Here is a 17881-nt window from a genome sequence, read left to right as displayed (position 1 = left end):
TTCAGATCAAGGAGCTAGGCTCTAGTTCCAAATGTGTTAGAATGCTTATACATTATTTTGTGTTCCTTATAAGCTCTTTAATGTTGTTTAGCTTAAGATGTCTTTTGTTCATTATATTTGCAATTAATGACATGTCAATAGTTGCTAACTTTTTTAAAAAATTGGAGCCTGTTCAGTATATTGCTGTTATAACAAGTGCTGGTTTCTTGCACATTACAAAATGGCCCCCTTATGGGTTTGTATGCACATTACAAAATGGCCTCTACACTTTTCATTAAGGACGAGTGTTTCTGTTTAGTCCTTCTTCTTTTTTGTTCTTTGAGCACGCGTAACTTGTCGGACGACCGTAATTGATGCCCTTTTTAAGTGCACGCTAGTTTAGCGTCTCTCATCGCGAAGTCCGGTTTCCGAGTGATCCGGCTGGCAACTCTGTGCAATTAAGGTAAGCGCTGCGCGCCTTTATGTACGCGCGCACCATGAGCGTCTCTCTGATTGCCGGCTCCATTAAGTACATGTTCTTTATCTCAGACAGCGTTAGTTCGGCTGCAGTTTTGGATTCAATTCCTGCTTAAGATACAATTTGCTTCTTAAATCAAGGTCAGTCCCCCGAGTTACGCGTGACTCATCTTTATATTACAGCATGTTAAGTGTTCAGATGATCCTTTGGGAGCTCTATAATGTTATATAATGTTTTTTTTTAATTTATTGAGCTTTCGGGTCTGATTTTGATTTTTTCCCCCAGTTTGATTTTTTTTTTCCCCAGTGTAACTCTTACTGTTTTTTTAAAAAATAAGGTCTTTTCATAGGGTTTAGCCAGAGTGTTTGTATATATACACATTTTTTAGTGCTTCATTTGCACAATATAACTCGGAGTAGTTTGTGAGCACAACTAAGGTGTTGGTGAACAGGAGTGGGCTTTTCCACACCTGGTGTTAATAGAGGTCTGTATGTTGATATATTTAGTTTGGTAATTTGTTTGTGTTATATACATTTAGGCACTGTCGTTTTTGTCCTGAGGAGGCCGTAGTTGTTAAGGCCGAAACGCGTCGACTATATCATATTAAGGAGTGATTGTTGGAATTTTGGAAATTTCTGGACTGAATAATTCGGGGAGTGGATCGAACTTTCATCTCAGTGAATAATTGTCTTCACTGAACAGGATATTTTCCTCCCACAACTGTCAATACCTGGAATGGAGACTGCTTGCCACTTGATGGTTAAGCAGCTTTTATCTTTAATTTATGTATCACGGTGCTTTTTTTGTTAGGTTTATTCTTGTATATGTTTTCGTGATGTACAGGCGATTTGTGGACTCTAGAATTTAATCGATTTATTTGTTTTAAAGAAATGACTATTCAGTAAAAAATTAAGGTTTTTGCTTAGATATTTAATATAAATCTATCCCTGCTGGATATCTTGTTTTTTTGCTTTAAAATGACAATGGGCACCTCAGCAGTGCACCTATGGGGGCACTACCTATGCTGGGGTCCCCAAACCTCCATGCCCTACCATGTACTAGGGACTTATAGGTAGGTTAATTTTGGCAATTATAATTAGCCTAATTTGCATACTGATTTTATACAGAGCACAGGCCCTGGGACTGGTTAGCAGTACCCAGGGCACCATCATGGTCAGGAAAACACCAGCAAAAAGAGGAAAGTGGGGGCAACATGTTAGGGGCCTCTGCAGTCAGCCCTGTTCTCTCACAGGTTGCCCTTCTTATACCCATTTTGCCCTTTGAAGTAGGCCTACTTCAAAGCAAAGTCTCTCTTGTTTGTGAAATCCTGTCTTGCCCATGCCAGGCCCCAGACACACACCAGGGGGTTGGAGACTGCATTGTGTGAGGGCAGGCGCAGCCCTTCCAGGTGTGAGTGACCACTCCACCTCTCCCTCCTAGCACAGATGGCTCATCAGGAAATGCAGACTACACCCCAGCTCCCTTTGTGTCGCTGTCTAGTGAGAGGTGCAACCAGCCCAACTGTCAAACTGACCCAACAGGGAATCCACAAACAGGCAGTGTCAAAGAAATGGTTTAAGCAAGAAAATGCTCACTTTCCAAAAGTGGCATTTTCAAACACACAATCTTAAAATCAACTTTACTAAAAGATGTATTTTTAAATTGTGAGCTCAGAGACCCCAAACTCCACATGTCTATCCGCTCCCAAAGGGAATCTACACTTTAATCAGATTTAAAGGTAGCCCCCATGCTAACCTATGAGAGGGACAGGCCCGGCAATAGTGAAAAACACATTTAGCAATATTTTACTGTCAGGACATATAAAGCACATTACTATATGTCCTACCTTAACCATACACTGCACCCTGCACTTGGGGCTACCTAGGGCCTACCTTAGGGGTGCCTTACATGTAAGAAAAGGGAATGTTTAGGCCTGGCAAGTGGGTACTCTTGCCAAGTCAAATTTACAGTTAATAACTGCACACACAGACACTGCAGTGGCAGGTCTGGGACATGATTACAGAGCTACTTATGTGGGTGGCACAACCAGTGCTGCAGGCCCACTAGTAGCATTTGATTTACTGGCCCTGGGCACCTCTAGTGCACTTTACTAGAGACTTACTAGTAAATCAAATAGGCCAATCATTGCTAAACCAATCAACCATACAATTTACACAGAGAGCATATGCACTTTAGCATTTGGTTAGCAGTGATAAAGTGCTCAGAGTTCAAAAGCCAACAGCAACAGTTCAGAGAAAATAGGAGGCAGGAGGCAAAAACATTGGGGATGACTCTGCATAAGCAAAAAAGTCCAACAATTTCCAATTGATAAGAGATAGAAATATGGAGTTTAGTTTCTTTGGACTCACAATTTAAAATACCAACAAATGGTAAAGTTGTATTTTAAATTGTAAATCTGAAAATGCTACTTTTAGAAAATTGACATTTTCTTACCTTAACCATTCTGTGCTTTAGCCGGTCTCTGAATACACATCTGGGTTTAGCTGAGTGACAGCTACAGTTTGTGAATTCCCTCTAGATAGCCACAAACGCACGACAGTCAGCTGCATCTGCATTCTACTGCATACTGATGGATGTTCCTTGGAAGGGGAAAAGGAAGTGCTTTACATTTACACTTCAATAGGTGGTGTCCTATCTTCACACAAAGGATTGATTGCCCCCCACAGGTAGAGTGACAGACAGGGTTAGGATGAAAGGGACCCTTATGCATTTCAGAGGACTCCTCTGAAGTCTCCCCCATATCAAAAACCTTTTTGGACATAAGTACAGGACCCCAAACCACAGCAAATCATATCTCTACTGGAACCAAGGACACTCTGCCAGGAAGAAGGACTGCTGTGCTTTCAGGAATGACTGCCATTCTGCATCTGCGTTGCTGTGTTGGCCTACTGCTGCTGTGTGCTGTGCTGTTGGGGGGGCTTCCACTTTGTTTCTTGCTCTGCTGTGTTGGCCTGGCCTGCTGCCTGCTGCCTGCTGCTTCTATCCTGTAGTGAGAAGGACTGGATTTGCTCTCTAAATCCTTGCAAACAAAAATCTCCAAGGGCTTGCTGGCTTACCCCCTCTACTCTGCTGTTTCAAGGACATCAAGGACTGCTTGCACGTCTCTTGGTGATTATGGACTCTGTCCCTGTGAGTCCACCCTTGCCTGAGGTGCCCCCTCCAGTCCTGGGCCACAGAAGTGTTTTTTACAGCTACAAACCTCAAAAAGCAATGCATCGCCCTGCATGAGACAGAAAAATGGATGCATCACATTTCTGCCAGTGATGCAATGGCTGCCCAATGACAGGGGATCACAGACTGTGAGGCCTGACGATGATGCTGTACATGGCCAGACGACGATGCATTGCATCCACTTACACAGAGCCCACCAATGATGCAGTGCCCTGGGTGTCCTCTCTGATGACTCATGGCGCCGTTAAAGTTGCTACATAGAGGACCCGGCATTGGTTCTGTAGCCAGCCTACCCTCCATTGTGGTCAGTCTGGATTTATATTTGCACCTATCCCTCGTGACCTGAAGTAACATTTTGACCATTAGTGATTTTTAAGCACTTTTTTCACATTTATTCTTTAAAAATTCACATCTCAACTTCTTCTTATTGGATATTTGGCATTTTTATCTTGTTTTAATCAGATAAATATCATCTATATTTCTAACCTGGTGCTGGGTCTTTTGCGGTGTCTTTTGCTGTACTTAAGTGTTGCACAAATACTTTACACATTGCCTATCAAGTTAAGCCTGACTGTGGTGTGCCAAGCTTCCAGAGGGTGAGCACAGGTTAATTTAGAGTGTGTATCTGACTCATCCTGACTAGGATTGTATTCCCAACTTGGACAGGGTGCATACCTTTGCCAACTAGAGGCCCAATTTCGAATAGATGATAAATCCAGTGCACTAAAATTACAACTGATTTTCATTCCATGGTACTTGTAAATTGTTATCACAGTATTTTATTGTTTTCAATATCCTTCAAGTCCTGTGGAATCAGTTTTACTGGGTGCAATTTTACTGCACTAGGTTTTATTGCATGCCATTCTATCACGTGATGTTCTAATGGTTGGTGAAATCACATGAAAACATTTGAGTGCACAGAAACAGTGAGTGGACAGAGAATTACATATAAAAGCAGGAACTGTGCCATTTCATGCTTTAAAACTCATTACCATACAGAGGAGAGACTTTTTTGGGAGAAAAACAATCACCACTTTGTCCCTGAAAGCAACCTGATTTCTTTCACCATCCGACAGTCATTGTGTGGATTTACAATCCACTGTAATTCAAAAAAGCAATCATTTGTCGGTTCAGCAAATTCTAATTTCAAGCCTGGCTGTTGAGAAGATCAGCAAAGAAATTCAGTCAGGCTGAATTACATGTGAATGTGGAGGGGGTGGCCATAGAGAAGGCACAACTGCTAGGGCATTTGGACAACAAGACTAGTGCCAAAACAAGATCACAATTTTGGCTGCAAATAGCAGAAAAAAGGCAATAAAATGTCTGGACACCACAGTACTGTGGATGAATAAAAAAAAAACTTCCAGGACTTCAAAAGTTTAATTCGTGCCGGGCTACTGGTGGTGGCATTCTAAAGAAGTCATGTAATTCCCTGGGAAGAAGCAGTTTGGAGAATTACAAATGTTACCACCTTTGAGTAAATTAAATCAGGAGAAAAAGCTGAATAGCTGCAGATGTACAGGAACAGGGTGACAGTGTTACAGAACAATTCATATATGTATATGCATCAGTAAAATACTAGGGCACAGAAGTAACAAACATGCACACAATACATCTGAGCAAGGAAATGTGCTGCATGGTGTTGCATGAAAGGGAGACAAGAGAAATGCATGATATCTGCTAACATATAGCACACTTCTGCTCTCACTTGACCTGGCACACCTGTGGCAGCCCAGCACCAATGCAGACACCCTTCCACCACACATTGTGGTCAGAATTCTTTTTGGGCACAACAATCATTAGAGGCATATTTCTCTTTGTATGTGTGCTGTAGAATACAGCATACATGCATCAAGAAGGTAACAAGGAGAAATTAAGAAACTTCTCCTTGTTATGCCTCATTTGGGTAGGTGCACCATTTTAGCTGAAACCGAGGTTTACTGAACTTAGTAAATCTTGTTTTGTGTCAAAATACATGGGTGGATGCACAAGATGTCCCAGGATCCACCAATGTATCTCCTTTCTGAAACAGGGTGACGCAAGGCAGCACAAGACATTGCATTGCTTTGCAGGTGAAAATTCATGCAAAGCCACACAAATGTCAATTTGTGTGACTTTGCAAATGCAACTTAATAACTTGTGTTGCCTTACATTGAGTTACGTGATGTAGGGACAACACAAGTGCTTAGTAAATCTGATACTAAGACCCTCATTACAAGTAGGAGTTACTTCACCTGGAGTGATAAATCCAGACAAAATACTGCAGCTCGCACTGCCAAGTTTCTTTGGGACCAGATTTATAGTGTCTGCAAACACTTGACCTTATAATTATGGGTCTAGAGACTCCAGAGCTTTTCAGATGCCATACAGTCAGGAGATGAGGACTGCAGAAATGCCCACCCCTTGCTCACTTCCTCCAGCAGTCGTGAGGGAGCAGAGGATTCTCCCTAGATATGCAAAAGCCTGCCATGCTTCACTTCTCTCAAAGCCCTCTCCCCCATCTTGGTGATACTTTCTATCTGCTCATAGCAGATAAAACATGCCACGGTTTTTACCCTAGAATGGGTTAACCTGGTGGTGAAGGAGGGAGGGGCTTGTAACAGCTAAAACTTGGTGTGGGGAAACCACCTGGAATTGGATATTCTAGCCTTCCAGTATACCCCACACTAAATTCTGGCCAACTTGAACTGAGGAAAATAGGTCTACTTGGCATGTTGACTTTTAAAGATTGATGCTTGCTTGGCTTCATAAAAATATGAAGAGAATGCCATTATGAATGAAAACTAATGTGCTGAGTCAAAGATTAAATTTACATGTTTGGGGTTTGTCCTGAGATTACCTTTTTTAAAATAGTAAATGAGTTATTGCCTTTAATGTTACAGCAGACACATCAGAAAGACACTCAGAACAACTTTCTACAAGTTTTGTTTCACCACCTTCACAGCACACAAAGGCAGTGTACCAGAGAAACCAGAGGTACAGTTACAAGCTGGCACTAACCACTAGTCAATCAGCAGTCATTTCGTCTATGACCACAGTCATTGTGTTTACCATCACTGAAAACAAGATTACCAGCAGAACTGGCACAATAACATTCAGCCAGCCTGCCTCTGCAATTGTGACCAATGTACACACTTTATCTGTGACAACTATATCTGGAACAGTCTCTATTATCCAGTCACTTAGTCTGGACCCATTCCCCAAAGTTATATGCCCCCATTCCTCATGGAGACGTTGAGGGCATGAGACAGCCACATAGAATGGCAGATATAAAGGAGAGTGAAGCCCATAAACAAAAGGAACACATGCTGTCTGTACCAGATGAAGTTCCTCCACTTCTAGCAACTACCTCTGTAGGACACAACTTAGCACAGATTTCACAATTAACTATCGCCTTCATGCTCCATAAATGTCATAGTCACAAGGATAAATTGGATAGAGATAATGTGCGACTACATAAGCCAAATGTTGAGGCTCTAAAAAAAACAACAACACATCATTGAGTACAGGTGCAACAAGACAAGAGGTTCACCTGGATGCAAGGTTAGGTAGACCTTTCTGAACAAAGGGCTAATTGAAGTGCAATTTGCTGATTGATGCATGCAATAGGAGAATTCACAAGTCTGATTAATGAGAGACATGCAAGAATCCTAATTTACTGGAAGCACATACTCATGCCCTTCTGGAGGGACAATTGAAACAAATGCCAGCTAGACCTATCTGTCCTCCAAGCAACAGCACAAGCAGCCAGTTAACCCACGAGCATCTTTTCAATACCCTCATGACAGGTCCTCCAGATCAGGGTTCACATAAGGTCTGCCCGTAGAGATAACATTCAAGGACAAGAAACTAGTCCTGCCAAAAGTGTTTTCCATTAGTGTCTTTAAGAATTCTCAATAACTTTCAGTGGCACTGAGTCTCAAAAACATATTCAGGAAATAGTATTTTGATTTTTCCTTTGGTTTGTGTATAGTGTTTTAAGACCTTATTTTAAGTATGATATGTTGGTGTAATTTTGAAAATGTATTTAAAAAACATTTTTGTGATGGAACAAAGAAAATTTCAACAATGATAACTTTTGCAAGCAAAGATAAAAATTAACTTTCTTTTCCATTCTATATTAAAAATATCAATGAACCTAGTCCAACACATCAGGTACTTGTTGTCTTCTGCCATTTCTTAACTCTTTTGTATCTTATCCTCTTACCTGCCTATATAAATATGCACAGCCAGGTGTGAAGTGGTTACCCATGGCTGTGCCAGTCATCTGTTCATAATATGCGTTTTGGAACAAAAAATTGTATATTTTAGACAAAAGCCAATTGGTGACAGTATCATTTGTATATGTTTATAGGCGGGCTGCTCATTTACCAAAATAGAACTTTTTCATTTTCAGACCACTTTTGTTCTTAGTTCTTTTATATAATGGGGTCACCTTGCGATGTCCCATTACAAAATCTTGTTGACAGTGCAAATTATAAACAATTTCAAGAAATGTTTGTTGTCGCACAAATATTGCAGGACATGGGGCTTTAGTAATCATGAACATATATCAATGTTTTTAATTGATTTTCTGTAACAAATATAAATATGACACTCTATGATTTTCATTATTTTAAGAATAAAATACTTTTCAATTTTTAAGATATCCCTTTCTTTCCACACAGTGAACCTCCTAAAATACTAAAATTGTGTACCAGTCCACTCTTTTCTGTTATTAATAATGTAGCATCTCTGATCACCTCATTGCGGCATAGCTTAATTTATACTGTCATCCTTCAGCTACAAAAGTACATTTCCTGCTTTGTTCAATGGATTGAATATCAAATCTATCATCATTTTAAGAATAAATACTGCTTCCTTCTGTGCATTTGTTAGATTTTCAAATCAGACAAAATTAAATAATGTAAGTTGATATCAACACAAAGTAATTGTGGCTTAAAAGTAGATGGGGCTTAAAACCACCTACATCCCTACGATGCCTTTGATAACATTCTCTCAATTTCATTTGAAACCATATCATTCTCATTTTGTACGGCCAGTAGTATTTGTAATTTCAGCGCATCACTTACCTGCACATCTGGCACAGCGGCAGATACATTGTGTGCACAGAGATGCTCACCAGGCAGCGGAGAATCTCTAATTATGGCAAATAGTTTGCTATTTGGTATGGAGGCCACCTATCAATCTTAAAATGAGGCTCTAGTTCTAAATAAAAATTGATGTTAAACATAAAATGAAACATTTGTTAAGTTTTCCCTACAGCAACCATTAGGATAGCATTGCTGTCTTTGTTTCACCCCTTTGCTTTTCTGTGAAAGAGTTATTCCTTCAACGTCTGTAATTCGGACAAGAAGAAACCAGTTGGATGCCTGGGCAAAGAGAGCTAGCACAATGATCTGAATTCACAATTTTGCAAGTTATTTCTCATTTTCTTCTAGAAAACAAGACACAAGATGTATTTATCTGCCAAGCACATACCCCACCTCTGGAGCAGTATGTACCAGGTGTGGGAAAATGCTCCAATTTTTACACCATTATGGGTGTCATTCTATATAATAAATTAAAGATAGGTGACATAGTACAACAATCATAAACATGCAAAAATTGTTGAAAATACCCTTCTTGGAGCACAAACAAATTTTTGTAATTTTTCTATTTCAGTATGGAATGCAGCTGCATCAGAATTACTTGAGACCACTTCAAACAAAAAGTGAACCCAGCTCCCATAATGTGTCACCTACGGTATGCATGATCACCTTTTTTGACAGAATATAAATATATATGTAATATATGCAGCAGTTTACTGGTATGATGGGTCAAACGCAATGCAGTACTAGGTTACTCTAAAGATACAACATAGGGGAGAAATTGAGAAATATACATCACTATATTTATGTAAGTAGTTTAACTCATGCTCAGAAAACTACAGAGAGAATTCACAGTTTAAATTATAAGAGAAGTAAAAAGCACATACTTAACATGGTATGTCCAGGTTTTGAGCTCATATTTGCTATACTGCATGTGCTCAAGTCACAGAAAATGTGTAAATCTTTATTCTACGAATGGTGACAACTTAGCATGGGAACAGATCTCAGAATTTAAGACATTCAAAAAGCTTTTTCCAGAAGTGTGCTTATAAACATGCAACAGTCTACTGTAAAATGCACCTGTGATTATGCTGAGGCATTGGATATTTGTGTTTATGTAATGGCAATCCACGCAATGCTTAAACAGTACATTTCACTTGAGTGAAATGAAGAAATGTCTTGCCTCTCATTTGTTAATCTTTTGTATTGATTTTATAACATTTTTGTTATACTCTCACAAATTTAGTTGTTTGTAACTTGTGTGCAATCAATGTTCATCAACAGTAGCATAATAACAGTAGCGACAAACTATATCCAGGTAGTATTACTATTTGTTTGTATTGTAACCAGTATGGTATTCTGTGAGTTGGACCATACAGATATTTAATTTTCCTTATGGCATTATTAACAGTAAGCCATGGAAAACACAATAGAGGAATTAAAAATGTAAAATATAATACTTGTCTAACTCCAGCAACTTTAATAACATTAACATGTCTACATCATTTTCACATCCATCCTCAATTGTGTTTTTGGATCAAAACCTTAATCTTCCATGTCTGTGTATTGCCCCACTGTGCACAAATTAGTCAATTGGTCATCTTAGAGAGTGTGTAGCCCTGATGTTCAATAGCAAACAGGAATTCATCCGAAATGTGCACATTTGAATACTTTCTAAAGCCTCTTCCCTCCTCTCACCTCTGATTAACTTGATCTCATCTCAATTCCAACTTGCCAGTGGAGGGGAGGACTGTGCCTTTCTAGTGCATGGATATGTGTCTCTTTGCCAACACCAGGCTTAGACCAACAAATATGTCACTTGCTCCTTCCTCTTGATGGGAGAAGCAGTCCTAGTCTGGGGTTCATGCAATCTCCCCTGTCATGACAGAAGACAAGATGGTCACCACATACCTTCAGTAAGGCATCACTTTCCCATGACTACACACCATGTGAAGCAAATCAGCATCTCAGAGATCACATGTTGGACATTCTTGCTGGGCTAAAATACACTTTCTTTTGAAATATCATTTAGTAACTATCCATCTACCTCAGGACCCTGGGTGCATTTGATCGCTGAAAGGTTACTTCCATCTAACCATCGAGACAGCCACTGTAACAAGGCAGCTAAATAATATAGTTCTTAATAGGGTTATGAGCATTTTCAAATTGACCACATTTAGTCTATCTCGAATAGCACCCCAATTTTTTTTTTAAATTATAATATCTAATTACCCAAACCAGCGGGGCTATTTCAGAAAGGGAGATTCACAAAAAAATTTAGTAACCTCGGAAATGTTACAATTTTTAGCATGCCAATACGGGGCATTACCAATAATGGTAACACCTGTCAAAACAACACTTTTCCCTTCAGGGCCATAGTTGCTGGTCTGAAATTATTATCAAGTAACTTCTGATTTGAGTGATATATCTTAAGTCTTAGTTATCAGAAAGTGTACCATGCCACGATATGTGTCTGTTGCTTAAGTCTGCCCGTTCCAGCATTACCTCTGCATCAAGTGCACATTTTGACTTAGTTTGAGTTAACTCAAGACAAACATCCAAATAATTGCATTGAGTCAGTATGATCCCTTGGGTCATCCCTAAAGAAAAGGAGCATATCATCCACATATAAGAAGATAGAATGCTCCCTGTCTGCTAACATCACTCCGTTGCCCCTATGCTCCATTCTAACAAATGTTGCAAAAGGCTGTACTGACAAGGCAAAATAATTGGGGGTAATGGACACCCCCTCCTAGTATATCTGTATATGTTAGTGGGGCCAACTGACCAGTTCCAAATCTTTTTACAGGGTGTTTGTACAGTAGTTGTTTCCATTGTATTGAGCTCCACCCATGCTCATGTTTTTAACAACTAACTGCAAAAACTTCCAGCTCATTGTGTTGAAAGCCTTTTCCAGGTCAGCAGCAAGAACCATGAACCTCAATCTAATCTCACGTGTACCACTTCCATTGTCTTAAAAAGTCTCCTTCTGATCATTGAGTTGTTGCAAACAGGTATGAACCTCACTTGATCCATGTATATCAAGGAGTCCATAAATGGTAGGAGTCTGTCCGCTCAGTATTTTGTAATCAGTGTTTAACAGAGACGATGAATCTTTCACTGCTGCAATCAATTTAGTCAGGTGAGGTGCCAGGAAGTCAGAGTAAATGAGATAGAAGTCAGATACAATCCATCAGTTCCCAGTGTCTACCCCCTCTCCATTCTTTCTACTGCCATTTCAGTTTGTATTGGGGAGATTAGTGTCTCCAATTTTTTCACATTCTCTCTCTGTACCTCAATCCCCCTTATTTTGTCAAGCTACATTTCCATAGGCTGGAGGATAATTCTTTCCACTGTAAAAACAACTGTAGATAGTATTCATAAAATACCTCATAATCTCAGTGTGAGTATAATGTGCTATGCCCTCTGCATCTCTGTTTTGAGTGATGGCAATCCTTAGTGTTAGTCCTAGCCATGCCAGCAGGCTACCGCTCCTATCACTTTTCTCATTTTGTCAAGCTGCATACCCCATATAATTCAAACACCATACCTCTCCATCAATATAGTATGCTTTTCTTTGTCCTGCCCTAATGCCTAAACAAACAAACAAACTTGACAGCAATGAAGTTAATTGATAATGATTCAAGTTCAGGCCTACATGTGGTCAGTGGAGCCAAATACAAATCAGAAATATGGTAAGATTAACTGGAGCATGGGGGTTTCAAATGTCCACACCTCCAACAGAACATCAATTAACTTGTTTCTTGTGAACTGAGTAGGAGCCTTCACTAGTCCTAGACTTTGTCCAACCTTTGTTGCCTCCAGGTTCACAAGAGTCAACTCCTTCCTGCCCTCAGCAAGCAAATGACTATCCCCAGAAATAAAGATCTACGCATTCCTGTGGATCATGTCAGGAAATTCTCATTTCTTGGTCTCAAATAGTGGAAGGCAATGTTTGGGACAGATGTATGAACAACTCTTCCATAGCTCTCTAACAGGCTGGTAGAGATACATCTTAGAAAACAGACATGGAAACCATCCTCCTTTTTTCAGTCATGGAAGCTCAGGTATTCTGGTTATGTATACTGTTCCTTTGTCTAGCTTATGAAGACAGCCATGGTAGGGAATGAAATGACTGTATGACGCCAATGCATTAATTGTTAAATCAGGTACGAAAACTCAGTAACTGTATTCATATAAAAAGTAAGAACCATATTTTCTAATTACTATTCTCTGGAAAAAGAATGTAAAAAACACAAAGCTTATGTTTTTACAAGATTGACAAACGGAGACAGAATAATTCCTGAACTCTAAAAAGGCATTGTGAGAAGGTGCCTTTTGTTTGGGTGTCACCCCATTTCGTTGGACTGATGCTGCTGTTTTTTAAAATCTGTTTATTGGGGAACACCTGTCCAGTCTGCAGTGTATGTGCTCTGACCACTAAAACATGATAACATTCACTAACTCCTAATTGCCAAATTTAAGTTTCCAGAAGGACCTAGTATATTGTACAAGAAATCTACTAATTGCATTGAAAGGTTAAAAGATGCCTGTGGGCTGCGGCATGTCTTGTGCTATCTACTATACTGACAAAGCAATATAGCTTTTAAACCAGCATGTGAACCTGTCAGAATAAACCTTTTTGGCAGGAAAGAACCCTATTTTTAAATACTAAATAAGTCACCTGATAAAGGCAATGTAGGCCACAAGACAGGATGAATAGTATTTGGTACATGCAAGAATTTAATGTTGGTAGGTACCTACAGTGGCTAGCTCCAAAAATCTTTTTTTCCATGTAGAGGCTTACAGATGTTTATGTGGAAAAATAGAGTTTAGAATTAAGTAATAACCTTGCTCTGTCTGGATTGGGACAAGCTACTGGTATAACTCAAAACACTATTTTTTAATATCCATTAAAAGTCCAATTCAACAGTGAAGTAAATTTTTAATAAATGTTAAGGAGAAGTGACTTTTCAAAAGTTACACTTTACCTGCCTGAGCCTCCTATAGGCTTATTAGCATCTAATTAGTATTCTAGCAGATGGACCTGTCAGTGTTTCCATTATTGGGGCATGAAAACTGCTTCCTGAGCAGGAGCAATGGATAAGGCCTTTTCACAGGATGACCTAGGTGTGAGGTATGTGCCAGATATCAGCACCAGAAGGACAGCTTTGGAGTTTCAAGAAACTGCATTACCATTTCTTTTCATAGTTAAGTGTAAAGGGAGACCAAGGGAAGAGAAATGTTTTCCCAATGATCCTCTGTAACCAGTTCATACAAGAACAGTGGGATAGGGATGTGGTCCCAAGACCATATTGTTGTGAGTGAGGAGGAGGGGCATGCTCATTTCGATAAACACGGCCCTGGCTGTCACACATGCTTACTTCAGGGCTGGAAAGATTCTTCAATGTTATATTTGCCTCAGAATACTGTATTCTGGGATAGCTAGCAACAAGGCAAACAGGATGTGCTATATTAGTGGGGAGAGATGCAGCCTGAAACTTTTTTATGAGTGGTTAGGGAGTGCGTAGGAGTCTCCTCCAGCCACTCGCTAGTGAAACCTACAAAGCTGCCATCTCAAACACAGCCTATTAGAACACTCTCTGGATTTACAGAAAAGCACTCAACTTGCAGTTTGACACATCAGTGAAAACTCGAAGGGCTGGAGCTGCTCCCATTTGTACCCATGACTGAACAGAGAACTGGACCCCAAAAGTAAGATGGCTGTCCTTCCTTTCATCTGCATAGACACAACAAGCTTCAATGGGACTTCTTCTTCAAGCATCTAGCTGGCTAGTAACAAATGTAACTGGACTGGACCCTGCAGGTTGCCTCTGCTGCAACTCGTCCACCAATAAATAAATCAGGCCCTAAGTTTGTAAGCAGAAATCTTCAAAGGTTGAAGGCTTGAAATGTACCTACCCAGCAAAAGGGCTTTGGTGGCCACAATATTTGAATTTCTTGTCCTTGGAATGTTTCCCTTCTAAACCAATAACTTCCACTGGACCTCGTCCAGAGGATATCAAGCCTGAAGAGGACTTTGGTGGATACAGACTGCAACCATTCCCAGATGGCTAAAATCAACATCCATTTCGGGGACTATGTGAGTATGTAAAATTTTTGAATGTCCTGAATCCACTTTTGGGTATCCGACTTGTGCTCCATTGTGTTCAGCCTGAAATCATGCCTAGGTACCAGTCAACAGTGAACAGTGACTATTGATTGGTCGCTTACTTTTTTCTTGGTGCTTTTTGCCTTAAATCTTTAAAAAAACATATCTCTAGTTCCCCTCGTTCAATATTTCTGCATGCTAAATTCTTTGCACATTTTCCTAGGTTACGCCTCTCTGCTCTGTACCAAAGTTCCAAGAAGGCAAAGCTAAGGTCTAAATTATTGAAATTGTGTCTTATCTTGACAAGTTTGTGGCCTTATTCATTGAGGTGGACTCTCATCCACCCCAATTCATAATCCCTTTTTCATACAGGCATGATTTTCACATTGAGAACAGACTAGTGAGTGATTCAAAAATCCCAAATGAATTCTGAAGATGAAGGGAGGACAGTGTGGCTTTACGTTACAAGAAAAGAGCAGGTAACTAGCACGGATCAATTTACAGAAGAAACTGAGACATACAGTTTACATTGCTCTAACTGACACTTTCTAGGAAAATGGTGGGATAAGATTCAGTGACAGGAATTTATGTAACATAACCAAGAGATGGACAGTGTTCTTTGTCTCGTACTCCATACAATAAGGTGATTGTAATACCAAAAAGTATTAGGCTATATCTTACCATATCTTAATAGAAATGCTCTGTTGAAGTTGCTGCCTATCTACTTATATCCATAACTCAACCAACCAGGTAATTCCAACAACTGAAACTAAGCTCTGCAATCTGAAAATCAAATGGATATCATATAAGGAAGGGATTTGGGGTACAGAATAAAAATATGTACAGATAAGACAAATGATTGTTCCACATAACTGGTATTGTCTGACAAATAGTAAAGGACGATCTACATGTTATGCACCCAATTATTTTCAGAATGAAAGTATACAAATAACATCAGCAATTTTTATGAAAAATATCAAGACGTTTGTGTTCATTGTGCTATAAATGGGTTTTTAGCATTCTCACTGAATGAACTTTAGGCGGTACCTAAGCCAGATATCTAGATGAATTGTCTCAGTTGACAATTACTACTGGGAAATAAATCAAAGAAGGACAACCATGTAGCCCTTTTAGATCGCCTTTTTCATCTTCAAGGTCTTCTTATTTATGAGTATTGCCAGTGGAGCACACAGAATAGTGCTTCACCTCCTGAACTATCCATACGTGACTGTAAGGTTGAAGTAAAAATAATCATATTTAAGGAGTATCACTTTGTCCTACCTCAAATCGGTGATGCAATTAATCTTGGAAATTACCTAGCATGTTCATCGAAATCATGAGACTGACTGGGAAAATGTAAAGTACGGTTTAATTGCTTCAGTTTTTGAGAAATGTATTTCCCTTTTCATTCCGTGGTTCAGCCTATTACAGTTGTATATTTCTTCCCTAAATTATTGAATCAAGGCAAATTTATATTTGCAATTAGGTCTAGTGTCAAAGTTGGCCTTACTGATTTTGAAGCAAGATTTCCAAAATTGTTCTAACCCATTCATGGTAGTTCTTGCGCCATAAGTGGAACAGTGACGTTCTTTTTCTTTGCTTAATCTCAGTCTTCATCAGGATAGCGAACATTTAAAAACATGAAGCCCCAGAAAGACAGCAGGGCTTTGAAAAATTATATTATTGATAAGCTTGAATGCAACCACATCATTGTTGTAATTCACAACATTCCCTACTAATTATTATACTCAATAGTTGTCATTTTTTGACATTTAAGTATATATAGGCATATTAAAATAGCTGCTGTCACTTCAATATAGTATTGGATACTTTAGTAATTTCAGTAATCCTGCAGACCATTCAGAACAGTAAAAATGCTGCTAATTGCTTTCGATGTTCTACTTTTTGAAAGCCATATAGCACATAGTAGTCATTTCATTGTACGCCTAGCCATGGCAAAATTTCTATTACATATTAATTGCCCAACTGCTTATAAAAGACAGAAATCCAGCCCTCTGTAGACAAAGTAAAAGGATTGCTACCTGATAAATTTGTGGAAGCAGAGTGAGGTCCCCATCCCGATATTAACATTTACACCAAACAAAATATGTTATGACTCCAGTGAGTACTGTTAACAAAGACACATCCTTGAAATTTAACACAAATTTCGCAATGTCCAATCCAATCCAGAAGTTTATTGAGACAAATCTTCAAATCCCACGGCAACCATCCATGGAAATACACTCCAAGCCAGCCAACACGTGTTTCGTCATGGGAAACTCTTAAATCCCAAACGACTTCATCAGGGCTAGAAATCGTAAGCAAATTGTTAAAGTTAGAAACCAAAATGCTCAAACTCCATAGTTAAATAAAGTGTGCAAGTCCCAGTTAAACCAAAACTAGATCCCATAACCAAGTGAGAGGAAAGAGATTTCGTCTGTCAGTAAAGAATTATTGTCTTCACCACAAGAAAAAATATAATATACCCTAATTGCAAGACATGAGTCACCAATAGGAACCAATAAAGTGCTTTCAGTCACCAAATACAAACCTCATGACACATGCAATCCCCAAAATCATGTGAAAATTCCAACATCCCATTAATCTATGAATACACATCCTTTGTGTCATGCTATAGAAGTCCTATATGTGTTGCTTGAGCACTATAAATAGTGAATCACTAATAATCACCTCGTAGCTAGTGTCTGTCAAGCTACAAAAAGTCCCTAGCCGTACCTTATACACTGGAAATCCAATAAAACAGAAAATCCTCCCCGTTTTATAACTACTGTCACTAATATGACAGCTCAATATAATTTATCCAAGCCTAGTCAAAAAAGAAAAGAGAAAACACCAGACACTGTAGAAACACAACGTAAATCCCAACTTCAAACATAAAATATGTATGACCACATACAAAGCACCTCACCTCAAGTTCAAGACCCCGCTGTGTACACAATAGTTAAAAGTATAATTGCTTCCATCCGAGTACTACAACAAAAACAGAAAACCACCATTCAATATAAAGAC

At 39.2% G+C, this 17881-nt stretch overlaps 1 protein-coding gene and 1 long non-coding RNA gene across 5 annotated transcripts in view; one reads left to right on the top strand and one right to left on the bottom strand.

Moving 5' to 3' along the window:
• Positions 1-17881, top strand: part of GRB14 (growth factor receptor bound protein 14) — a 1076705-nt gene that overhangs the window by 824738 nt on the left and 234086 nt on the right. For all 3 annotated transcript variants that reach the window (XM_069224269.1, XM_069224270.1, XM_069224268.1), the window contains one exon: positions 9314-9394. In XM_069224269.1, coding sequence (XP_069080370.1) covers positions 9314-9394 — 81 coding nt within the window. The remainder of the gene's footprint in view (positions 1-9313; positions 9395-17881) is intronic.
• LOC138284933 (uncharacterized) overlaps positions 1-17881 on the bottom strand; it is a 97070-nt gene that overhangs the window by 79018 nt on the left and 171 nt on the right. Inside the window, exons 2-3 of one of the 2 annotated variants that reach the window (XR_011201483.1) lie at positions 17781-17842; positions 15556-17159 (exon numbers count right to left, since the gene is read on the bottom strand). This is a non-coding gene — a long non-coding RNA (uncharacterized lncRNA). Of the gene's footprint in view, positions 1-15555; positions 17160-17780; positions 17843-17881 lie in introns of those variants that run through there. The other variant, XR_011201484.1, reaches the window with a different exon arrangement.

The sequence above is a fragment of the Pleurodeles waltl genome, chromosome 3_1 (assembly GCF_031143425.1).
Source record: "Pleurodeles waltl isolate 20211129_DDA chromosome 3_1, aPleWal1.hap1.20221129, whole genome shotgun sequence".
NCBI lineage: Eukaryota > Metazoa > Chordata > Amphibia > Caudata > Salamandridae > Pleurodeles > Pleurodeles waltl.
Note: the sequence above shows the minus strand (reverse complement) of the source record. Positions and strands in the feature narration are given on the sequence as shown.